This window comes from Papilio polytes, unplaced genomic scaffold (assembly GCF_000836215.1).
Source record: "Papilio polytes unplaced genomic scaffold, Ppol_1.0 DF824208.1, whole genome shotgun sequence".
NCBI lineage: Eukaryota > Metazoa > Arthropoda > Insecta > Lepidoptera > Papilionidae > Papilio > Papilio polytes.
This window is the reverse complement of record NW_013524996.1, coordinates 157,091-169,691: the sequence shown is the minus strand read 5'-3', so window position 1 is coordinate 169,691 and position 12,601 is coordinate 157,091. Positions and strand designations below refer to the sequence as shown.

The 12,601-nt window shown below is 33.0% G+C and overlaps 2 protein-coding genes across 3 annotated transcripts; one reads left to right on the top strand and one right to left on the bottom strand.

Annotated features, from left to right (window-relative positions):
* Nucleotides 1–2,393: 2,393 nt before the first annotated feature.
* Nucleotides 2,394–6,296, top strand: LOC106110669. Of its 2 annotated transcripts, XM_013292566.1 has the most exons (8): nt 2,394–2,502; nt 3,229–3,419; nt 3,724–3,863; nt 4,135–4,280; nt 4,731–4,849; nt 5,115–5,249; nt 5,752–5,916; nt 6,019–6,296. In XM_013292566.1, exons 1-8 carry the CDS (start codon nt 2,439–2,441, stop codon nt 6,259–6,261), a joined length of 1,203 nt encoding a protein of 400 aa, XP_013148020.1. In that variant the 5' UTR covers nt 2,394–2,438; the 3' UTR covers nt 6,262–6,296. The 2 variants fall into 2 exon arrangements, with proteins under 2 accessions (XP_013148020.1, XP_013148021.1); XM_013292567.1 differs by lacking the exon at nt 6,019–6,296 and having other exon boundaries at nt 5,115–5,253; nt 5,752–5,879.
* A 3,615-nt stretch (nt 6,297–9,911) lies between these two features.
* LOC106110664 (39S ribosomal protein L43, mitochondrial) lies at nt 9,912–11,574 on the bottom strand. The gene is made up of 3 exons (XM_013292561.1): nt 11,353–11,574; nt 10,982–11,088; nt 9,912–10,405 (listed from the first exon to the last, which is right to left on the bottom strand). Exons 1-3 carry the CDS (start codon nt 11,487–11,489, stop codon nt 10,098–10,100), a joined length of 552 nt encoding a protein of 183 aa, XP_013148015.1. The 5' UTR covers nt 11,490–11,574; the 3' UTR covers nt 9,912–10,097.
* Between the last annotated feature and the right edge of the window lie 1,027 nt (nt 11,575–12,601).

Below are 12,601 nucleotides of genomic sequence, written 5' to 3'. Positions count from 1 at the left end.
GCAGTTGGTAGTTTTGTTACTAACAATGTCATCTTGAAAGTTATATTTTGACCAATGAAAGGGCGACTAAAATTTCGAAATCCGATTTTAAAGAAAAATAACCATAATATTGGGTTTTATTTTCAACATGGGTGAATTTTAGACAGTGGTAGAGTCCGTTTTAACATCTTCGCACTGTAGGGCTCTCACCAATACCATGATCACACAGACAGGCGTAAAGTGGAAGCAATTCCGCGTACAGTCATGAGTGTGGTGCGGGAGGAATAATTTTAGTCCCTTTCCCTTTCCACCCTTTTCTTAAGAGAAAAGTGTATTTGACGGCGGAGGAGATGCATAGGAAGGGGAAATGTCCTCTTTTTGTGCGTTTCCTCCGTCAATGAAGGGTAGGCAACTGCAATTGCGGATGTTTTGGGCAGCGGCCGCTTTCCATTTCAGTGGATTCAGATGGCCCATTGCTCGTTTCCCACCTTGTATCCTAAACAAAAACACATTAAAAGTAGTTGGGATTTTTTTTTTAATTTATTAACAGGCGCCCCTTGACAATATCAAAAACTCAAAATCCTTGTAGGACTATATCAGTTACTGGAGTAAAATTTCTCGTGTCAAAATATTCCATATTAAAACTTATCGCTATGGCTATTTTACATAATTCAGAAGTAGACTGATTATTTGTCTAGAGTAAGGTTTTAAAATAATAAAATAGAGTGAGACGTTTTGAAATAAATAATCTTAAGCATTAGAAATCGACTCTTGTTAATTAAAACTCGTGCCACACAAATGACAGAAGCGAAGCTATATATTACTAATATAAATGCGAATGATTAGATGGATGGATGTTTGTTAGAGTTTGTAGCCTAAACGGCTAAACGGAACTTGATGAAATTTGGCATAGATGCAGAGGATAGTCTGGAAGAACACATAGGAAGAACACCTCTGTTTTTTTTAATTCCTTGCGGACGAAGTCGCGGGTGAAAGCTAATAAATAAATATACCTTGAATAGTGTGTAATGTTCTTAACATTAGAAATTATTTCTTGGAAACAAAGTAACTGTGGGTCAGTCAATTTTTTTTTCAAAGATTTTCAATGTGGTTTGGTTTAAAGGTTAGCATGGGGGCATGTTATGAGGAGGGATGAATCGCTTGTTACAAGGAGAACGTTAGTTATGAATGTGGAGGTACATCGGTAGAGGTAGACATAGAAAGAGATGGATTGTGTGGTGACATGATCAAAAAGGGAGTGATGACTGAGATGACGTATGATAGAGTTATGTGGAGGACAAAACCTGTGGCGCCGACACTACGGGAGTAGGATAAGGACATGATGATGATGATTATCAAGATGCTATCACAATCATAAATGGCAAAAATAAGTAAATAGATTCGTTTTTAAATGTTGTAGAAAATTTATCGCTTCGCTATAGCTATGTCGTTTGTGTGACGTGATATTTATATTGGAACCAGTAAAAAAATTATTTTTTGATTTGTTTATCATGATTTTTTTTTTATTTTTTATTGCATTTAATGTATATTTGTTTTATGTAAATTATATAAAAAGTCAATTGTTAATAAATCATACAAACATTAAAATTGGTTTTAATTATTTATAAAAAAAAAATCTTTTTAATCTGACTAATTTCTACTGTAGAAAATTTTAATTTTATAAGTTTAATTTTGACCACAACTGTCCGTGCGGAATAAAAAAAAGTAATTAGCCTATGTTTTATTCCAGACTATGTTCTACATCTAGCTTTGTTTAGATACCTAATAAACATCCATCCATCTAAAACGAATTTGTAATAGTAAAATTATTATTTACCCACGTGTTTTCTGACGTATGCAAGAGTTCTTGAAATAAAACCTCGCGTGACTCACGCGATGTATGTTTAGGGTTGTTAAGCATTTTATTTAATTTAATTTTCACATAAACTCCTAATCCTACCAAATGTTACCAAAACTGAAAGTCCATCTTGAATGTACCAAGGCAACATGAACTGTAGGTATTTTTTTCAATATATTATCTTTACAATTCCAATCACTTCGCCGGAACGCGAAGTATAACGAAGTGAATTTCAATTTTTATATCAATACTTGCTTTCGCCCGCAACTTTATCCGCGTGGTATTAATTAAAAATAAAAGTGAGTAATCTGTTCTTCCAAATTATCCTCTACATCTATACTAAATTTCATCGAAATCTATTCAGTCGTTTAGACTACAAACTAACAAACATCCATCTAAACTTTCGCATTTATAATATTAGTATGATTAGTTCCGCTTAACATTCATGTATGTAAGGGGCGTAAAATAAAATTGTCATCTGATGTTATCAAAACGCAAATAAATCGATAAACTATTGTGCAAGTTTTATCGCTGCACAACACTAATTGATCAGAGCACAGTTATATCGTACCGTTATAAAACGGTCTACGAGAGCGTTGTGATGACCGTACGAAGTGTTTTTGTGTTTTTTATAATATTAAAATCTGTCAATGAAATAATTGGAGGTAAGATTTTTTATATAAATCGTTTTAATACGATAAGATCCTTTATTACTTTAATGTTTAAAAATATTCTTTTCGTAACATAAATGCGAATAAAATGTATATGGATATTAGAGTTTGTAGCCTAAATTGCTGAACGGATCTCGATAAAAGTCATAGATGTAGAGGATATTTGGAAGAACGCACACTTTTTTTAAATTGCACGTGGACCGAGTCCCGGTGAAAGCTAGTTAAAATAAAATTACTAAATAATATGAAAACATGGCTTACTAGATTTATTTGAAAATTTGTATTAGAAATTTTCTTTTGGGACGACCTACAAATTATTTAAATTATTTTTCTTACGATAACCTACATTTAAAAGTATATAATATTGTCTATACTTTTTTGTTAACTTTAAAAACAAAATTACAACACATAACGGAATAATGAGGAAAAAATATTAAAATAAACAAACTGGTTTGTAAATACGCATATCGAGTTTGTTGCAAAATACGTGCATTGTTCTTGAAATGAAGCTTTGTTCTGAACTGAAACAAAGGAAAACTGTAAACGTTGAATCTTTGTCTGCCTGGCAGTAGTGTGAGCGTATTATTGCATCTAAATATGAGGATAATAAAAGCAAATACGACCGTATACAACTAATATATGTTGTTTTCCAGTCCATAGATCGACTTCTTACAAAATAACTCGATAAAATATTTAAGTACCATTTAATTACACTTTTAGATTGCAATTTATCGTTAAAAAATGATTTCGGAGATCCGTCACCTGTTTACGTCAAGAGCGGGAAGTTTTTGGCGCCAAACGCAACTACGGGTGACATTTTGGTACGACGTTCGGAAACACTATTCGTAGGGTGTCCTGGGAAAAATAGATTTGTTGTTTTATCCAATCATACTACGGATTTAGACGTTGTTGTAAGTTATTATTTTCTATAATATTTTTATAACACACTAACTACATTAAAGTATAGGCTATATAATGTGAAAATAATTATACAGTAAAAATTCTACTTCAGGTCTTGTGATTAAAGTCATAAAAATTTCAAGCGTATGTTTTATTGTATTTTAGTTTTTTAACGGTGTAAAACAACGTTGAATATAGAAATAATAAATCAGATAAAAATAAGAAGTGAATTTAAAATCGATTCCTAACGATTAACGATACCGATTATTGTTTATGAATAGTTACAGTTTCCAGTAAATAATATTTTATTTCCAGAAAGTTCAATGTATATCAGGTACAATATTCCACGCTGGGAGATGGGTTGGCGAATTTAAACAGATTAAATGTAACGCTTCACCTTGGTTCACGGTAGAAGCCACGAACTATTCGTGCTACGATGGCCATAAAATTTACAGGTAGAGTAACACTCCGTTTTTATGCTGCTATGATTAGGGAGGGAGTAGAGTGTACAAACCCTAACATGTGACTGTCGTGACCCAAATCTTAGCACTAGCTTAGTTAAGTCTACAAGAAATATAAAAAACTACTATGTTACAAAGTAATTGGAAAAAATAAAGTTATTGAAACAGGCTCTGCATTTTAGGAACCAATTTTATACATAAAAATGAACAATATAACCTTGCAGAATCTTTACATATTTTTATTAAACTATTTTTGATATCGTAGGATTGGTTACCGCGTTGCCGATAATTTCTACACTCTGTACGAGGCTTGCTTTGACGAGGGTGTGTTGAGGACAGTATACGTACAGCACGAACTGACGCCAGAGGCCAAGTACCACCAGTCAGGTGGTAGACGGCCTTCGTTTATTGGTAAATTATTTTTAACTGCTATTACTGAAATACTAACACTATAAAATAAATTTGATTTCCCACTAAAGCAATAAAAAAGTACATTCTGATTTATATAATCTGGAAAGATTGGAAATCTAACTTTAGAAAATTGAAAATCAGAGTCTAAGAGCGGGCGAACATCTTTGAATGAACTATCGAACAACTATAGTGTGATTGTCTATTGTTTTATAGCCGATTCAACCGTTTAGTTTTAGTTGCACAACTAACCATCGAGTAGTGTGCGCACATCCATATAAGCTCATAGAAATCAACGCGCGACTAAACAGTTGTACGATAGTCAAAGTTGTACGCACGCTCTTATTAGTATTTTTTTCGGCAGTGAGCACGCATAATTGCATCAAGAAAAAAGTTTAGCCCATTAACTGCGGCTGTAGTAGATTGTTAAGTTATTTTATAGTTTTAATTTAGACACGGGTGTATTCGGCAAGGTGCGCATGGCAAATATATACGCGCTGAAGAACCAGAGAGCTAAGATCAACGACGCAGTTGGAGATAAGATGGACCAACAGTACATTACAAAAAAACAGGTGAAAACTACTTACATTGACTATTTCTGTGAAAAACATCGTCACATCCGGAATAGCGTGAATGGTAGATATTAAGAAAGGGCGTGTTTGGGCTACGAGTTACATGATCTCACGAAACCCTGTAAACCCCAATGTAGTTGTAGTAATCCCGTCCAAGGCACTAGTAACGCTAAAACCAGTACTAAGCAATACTATATTAGGACAATGTTTGAAATTTTACAAAAAAATTATCCCATGAAAATAGGTTTTACTTGTGCTTTTCCAGTTTCTTACACGTGGTCATTTAGCACCAAGGGCGGATTTTGCACTTCGAAGTCACCAGCGCGCTTCCTTCCACTACATCAACGCAGCTCCACAATGGATGAGAGGGAACGCCGGAGACTGGGCGGCTTTAGAGGATGTAGGTAGTTATGAAATGTACACTCCAAACGATCAATTTACGCTCGTTATAAAAAATGTACAAAGTAAAATAAAACCTTATTACTATCCCGTAAAGCCCAATTTCATTTGCGTTTAACGATCCCAGATTTTTGCTGAGTGGCAAAGAATATGATACATCTCATATCTTTTCATTCTATCACATCCATATTTCTCTTTCATGTAAAATGTCTATGGTACTCCCTGATAATATAAACTAGTAATAGCGAAATGTTAAATCGGATAAGTAGTTTCGGAGTTAATTCAATGCAAACAATTAAATCTTTCCTCCTTATAATAGATTAAAAATGTCCTCTGCGCACCGGTCTGTGAATGAAACTGTCAGTCCTATCAAATTGTCTGATAACAATCGAACGTTCTCGAATTTCCCTTATGAGACAGTTCGTAATTTTTAAACTATCTGAGCCGCTATCAGCCAGTGGTGGGACAAGCCGTTAGACTTTAATGCAATGCATGTATTACAGGCATTACGCCGTCGTGTGGTCAGCAGAGGTAGGAAGGTTACTGTTTACACTGGGACACATGGTGTGTGCACACTGGCTGATGCCTTCGGTGTGGAACACGACTTGTACTTGCACGCTGATGAAAACAATAATAGAATCATTCCTGTCCCTCTATATTTTTATAAGGTAGGTATATTAAAAGAAATAAATTACCTACCCGTGAATAGTGAATACTGTATAGTAAATTGTTTATAAAAGATAAGCAACGGTTAACTCTTGGTTTTGCAGGTAGTATACGATTCAGAAGAGAAAACAGCAGTGGCATTTGTCACAATCAATTCTTCTTATTACAACATAACTATGATAGACGAATTAACGTTCTGCAGCGACATCTGTGACGGAAATCAGAACTATTCATGGTTGAGATGGCGCTCGAATGACGGAACCCACAGCTTTTGTTGTGATTATAATGAATTCATAAAAGAAATTGATCATTTACCAGAATTAGATATCAAGGGAAGGTTTTATTAAACTGTGATATTAATAAAATATTTATTTTTTATTTATATGTGTATTTTTAACTTAAATTCATCCCTTGTCGACAATTTTAAAAATCGATTCAACGATTTTTTAAATCGATTTTTCTTCGAAACCTCTATGGAATTTTCGAACGAAAACGTAATGTTTAGCTGTTGACATTGACAGCTGACAGCTGGTGACCCATTTTATTCTTACCGAATTCCTTGTTTAAAAAGTTATTTACTACAAACTATCTACAAACAAATGGATTTTAAGAATCGAATTATTATAAAAGAAGAACCTACCGAATTTGGAGAAGAGGAAAATCAACTTTTAGACTATAATGTTAGCGTAAAAATTGAAAAATGTGCTACTCCGGATGAGATTTGGTATGCGAAAAATGAAGCTTTATTCGCAGAGATTGAAAAACAATTAAACGAAGCGGAAAAGAACAATCAATGTCGAATTTGTGGCCAAAAATTTGTCGAAAGGTACCGTTTTAATTGCTTTTTTTCATACTCTACTACTATTATTACCCTATGCCCTACCTTTCGAGGGATATGTATTTAAATTTCACTGTAACCAGTAGTTTAAACAACTGAACTCTTAAACGAGTAATGTCATTGGTTTCGTATTCTTCTCCAGAGTCAGTTGGATTTAATTACTCTAGCTATTGATATTTCCTCGTGAAATTAAGAAAAAAATTAAATAGCCTATATGTTCTTCCAGAATATATTCTACATCTGTGACAAATTTAATCAAGATTCAAGCTGTTTTGAAGATATCTAATAACATCCACATAGACATTCACATTTATATTAGTACTAGCTTTCGCCCGGGACTCTGTCAATGTGAAATTAAAAAAACAAATGTGTTCTTCCAGACTGTCCTCTACATATATACCAATTTTCATCAAAATCCATTCAGCAGTTTAGGCTACAAACTCTAACAAACATTCATCTAAACTTTTGCATTTATAATATTAGTATGATAACTATTGCTTATCTATTTTAAATGTGAATATTTGGCTGGAAGTTTGTTAATAGCCTAAACAGTTTAAAGGATCTTGATGAAATTTAGCATACAGGGAAGAACCATTTGTACTAGGCTACTTGCTTTTTTTTTTAAATGCTAATTTTATAAAATATATTTTATTCATTACAGATATTTTTTATTAACACACAACATGAAACATTTACGAGTTATAATAAATAATAAAATATTCCAATGCCATACATGTGCGAAATACTTCACAAATCAACATAAATTGGAAACACACATGTCTGTGCACAATAAAAAAAAATTAAAAACAGGAATGAAACATAAATGTGATACTTGTGGGCTAGTGTTACCATACAAAAGATGGTATTACCATATAAAATATAAGCATTCAAATGAACAATTTGAATGTTCACTATGCTTAACGAAATTTAAATCACCCGTCTATTTACGTAGGCATAAAATGTACGTACATGACGGGATAACAGCACCATGGAGGAATCGTACAAATCTAGATACGAAAGAAAAAATACCTTGTAAAGAATGTAACAAAGTTTTCACTAATAACAACAGTCTAAAAGATCATATAAAGAACTGTCATTGTCAACCGCATCAATGTTATATATGTAAATCTATATTAAAAAGTAAATCGTATTTATTAACACATATGCGTAGAGTTCATGATAACTGTGGGAATACACATGCATGTGAAATATGCGGCAAGAAATTCAAATCAGAAAGATATGTTAGAATTCATATTAAAAATTCACATATTAAGAGCAAGAAAATTAAGAAAGAAGAGATAGATGAAGAGCTATAGACTAGCCTTAATTTAATTTATTTATCTAATTCATGTAAGATATATTACATATAATTGAAATATTTACACTTAACAAGAATAAAAACATTAGATCTACTTATAACATGACCTAAAGCTAGCTATGTGGACCCAGTGGCCCATGATTGGGCAGTTGGGCTTGTCGCATAGCCCACTTAGGATGCTGTTATTACTCTCCCGAACCCTGCGTAAAAGAGAAGCGGTCCGAGGTGGATCCTATTGGTCAGTAGCTACTAAGCCATTACCAGCTGTATAAGTCCCCACTGAGAGCCTACCCTAAGTAAGGGGTGAACTAGACCAGTCAACTACACTGACCCACTGCTGGTTGGTTGACTTTATACATATGACTAAGATGATGTATGATAGAGTTATTTGGAGGACAAAAACCTGTTGCGCCCTACGGGAGTAGGGTAAGGAGGATGATGGTGATGATGATGTCCATCACGATGTTTTCCTTCACCATACGTCAGTAAATTATGTATATAGCTGTTCCCATGCGACTTCATCCGCGTAAAATTATGAAAATTTTATTATATCGTTAGCATGTGTCAAATTATCAATTACAAATGTCAAAATGACATGACATGATGACAAAACATGACAACCTTGCTTCCTTGATGTTGTCAGCACCTTATGGTCTCTTTCCCACATTAGGGTTTACATCCGAAATATTTACCCACTAAGTTTAATGGCGTTAAAATATATATCCTAAAGCGTGACGCAAGTGTAGATCTTTTTATTTAAGCATATGAGATGGATTATTTGTTTTTTAACTATCAGTTCATTGTTATTTAGTGGTACAAAGGTTTGTAAATAAAAGTTTGTTTTAGTATTGAAGGGATTCTATTTAAACCTTCCATTTACTTCAAACTAATAAAACTAAGTTTTTCTATTTACAAATATTTTCTACAAATCTAAGTAAAAACATTTATTCTAATATTTTTAATGTGAACTTATAAAGTAGTTTGTCTCATAACATTAAGGACTCTTACAAAAGAAGTCAGAGTCAAAGACATTTAAAATATGTAGAGGAGACATTGAGAAAAATTCACCGGTACTTTCTCTGATAGGTACATCAGTTGTCAAGTTTAGTGCCACCTCATGTATTGATGTAATAACATAAAAAAAAAAACATATAGACTAATTGGATACCTCCTTCTTTTGGGAAGTCGGTCAAATCATTATACAAAATTATAATAAGCTCAATCTTCTGTACTAATACTATAAAGAGAAAAGAATAATATTTTTGGAATTTTTTATGTATTAAAATTACGCAAATTACTGGGCTTGAAGAATTTCTCTTACCATTTGAAAGGTAATTTATCTGCGAGTAATATAGGCTATCTTTTGTATTATTTTTTTAATTTCACGCGGCCGAAGTCAGCAACAGCTAGTTTGTTATAAAATAAAATATAAATTAATTTAAATACAATCTTATTAATATTATAAATGCGAAAAGTTTACATGGATGTTTGTTAAAGTTTGCAGTCTAAATGGCTAAACGTATCTCGATGAAATTTGGCATAGACTTAGAAGATAGTCTAGAAGAACATATAGCTACTCACTTTTGTTTTATTTAATTCAACGCGGACAGAGTCGCGGGTGAAAGCTAGTTAATTTTTTTTTTTTAACAAGGTGGCAAACGAGCAAGCGGCCACATGAATCCGCCAAAATGGCGAAGCAACCGCTGTCCATAGACATCCGCAATCGCAGATGCGTTGCCTGCCTTTATCCGACGAAGGAGGAGACGCACATAAAGAGGAAATCCCCTCTTCCTATGCATCTCCATCGTCAAATCCACTTCCCCTTCCCATCAACTCATAAGAAAAGGGTGGTAAAGAGAAAGGGACCCAAATTAGGCCACATGTCAATATAATTACCCAAATTATATTGACATGTGGTTTTAACTTTCAATACACAAGTGAGATTATGAAAAATGTCTCAAGCGTCAACTATGTCTCCTCTATATATTTCTCGAATCTCTGGTACCTACAGTGTGTTTATTTCTATCTTATTCTTCTTTAGGTTTGATTTCAAGTTGTTTCTTCTCAAACATAAGTTTTAATTGTTCAGTAGCAGACATCGGTAGTCTATTGTTGGCACCAAATTCATCATTGGGTAGCTCGGCTACATTTAACTGAGGGTTTTTATATGTGAACGGTGTCCAGGGACCTTGAACTGAAGGGTAGTCAGTATATTGGTACTTTCGTAGTCTAGTTGATGAGACATCACCCTGCTGTGTGCGGAGAACTTCGATCCATTTTGTGATTTCCGAGTGAGTTTTGTTGTGCATACTCATCCATACTCTGTCACCGTTTACTGTAATGAAAGAATACTGTAAGATATAATTTCAACAACTTTTAACTCAAAAATATATCTTCATCACAGCTCACTATAAGTCCGCACTAGAGCTGAGAGCATATCATAAGCTTTTCAATATTTGTAAATTTTTATTTTAGCTTTCTGTTCTGGATTAATATTTAAGAAGATATTATGAACACAGACAATCAGGGTAAAGGAAAAATCAGCACAGAAACTACCGGACTTAGAAATTTGAAATTTTGCATCAGTAGATTTCGGTTCTTTAAAAGATTACTACTAAGTAAATACTTTAGGTAATAGGTTAAAAAAAGAGGTGAACATAAGTTTTGGACTTGTGAATTTCATGTGGAGGAAGTTGTAGGCAACAGTTATTCTTAAATAGTGTTCAATTATGAATTAGATAATAAAACTATTTTAGATGAAGTTTGATAGTAGTAGTCCTGAAAATGTATTCAATAATTGTACATATTAACTGAAATGTTAACATTTAGAGGTTTAAAGAAACTGGCTTACTCTTGGACTAGTTGGCAATTAACTACTAAATGATTTATTCACCATATAATGAATACTTACAATATTCAGCTACAACAACAGGGCTCCGATGTCGTCGTGGCTTTAAGTAAACAACCACACTCGGGTTGCTTGAAGCAAAGTCTACCAGATCCTGTTCTATGTATTCACTGAAAATATAAACAAAATACAGATTTAACGAACTGGAACTTGTCTCAAAAAAAGGTTTAACAACAGTTAAATATATAAGAAAATGCTGCAAAGTATTTTTTTAATATTCTTGCAATTTGAGAAAGGAGGGCAGTTTGTCCCTTTCCTAAGGTAAACTTAGATATATTAAGGATTTTGTAGAATCGAAATTATATCTTTTCATTACTTTTCTAGTATATTTTTAACGTTTAAGTATATATACGAAATTTATTTTAATTTCTTACCGTAATCCTCGACTTCCTCCATGACTTTTACAGAACTTCAAAACAATCCTTTGTAACTGACAGACATAACGACCGACACCGTTTTGTAGCGGCGCTCTAACGAAGCCGGATTTCAAGAATAAATTGCTATTAGACATTCTGTTTAAATATTATATCACCGATTATAACGATTTCTTAGGTTAGAAAACACAAAAATAAGTCACAACTGTCAAATGTAATACTAAGAACACCAATTTGACATTGATAGATTGGTTTTTGCGCTATGACAGTATAACTTTGTGCCATAAAAAAATCAGGTTTGAAATTAAATAAGGCTTCGATAAACGATATTTGCTCGCAGGAAATAAGTAGGTACATTATACATATAATATTTTAGATCTCTTTTATTCTTATTAAAATAGTTAATCTTCAGTAACCTGAACTGAAAAACGCAATTCTTAACTTTAGAAATATTTCGGAATTTTGGATCGAGTTGCAACTCCCGTTTTAATTTCCATAATGCAAAAAATAACTAAATGTTATTGAAATAAAACCAAAGTTTGATTTTCTGTTTATATTTTATTAGAAAATACATTTTATTTACATAGTGAATGAGTAAATACAGCTTTATCTTAAGTAAACTTACATTTATCGGGAAATTGTAGTTAAAACATTAACATTCTATATTGGGACATAATCATTAATATACGAAATAACTAAGAATTTCATAGTGAGATGGAAAACAAGCAATCGGTTATTTGATATTTCTAAAATTGCGATTGCCCATAGACAATTTAAATCTTCTTAAATTAACAGATGGTAGGCACATTAGGATGTTCGATATTATACGTCCCTTCCCGCGCTAATTCTGCTCTCCTTTCCACAAAAGTTTGGGATGGGAAGGGGCGATGACTAGATTTTGGCCTACGACATACACTCACTTTAGACGAATTTACGCGTGTTTTCCGTATAGTCGTGATTTTGCACCGAGCGGGATTTTCGTGCAGCATCGATGTGCTGTGAACTCTACTATTATCTATACCAATAGGGAATAATCATTAACTTTCTTTTTCTCATACTTAAAATACCCTTTTCTCTTTCGGGTAAGTTCCGTTTAAATAACAAAAGAGTATAAAGTATTACAAGACTACTGCATACTAATTTCAAAACTAAATTATTGATTAAAATGACTGTATTTAACACGATAATTAAAATATTCTGTATTTTTTAAAAAATGACATAAGCTCTTAAGACATTCCCACGAATTTTT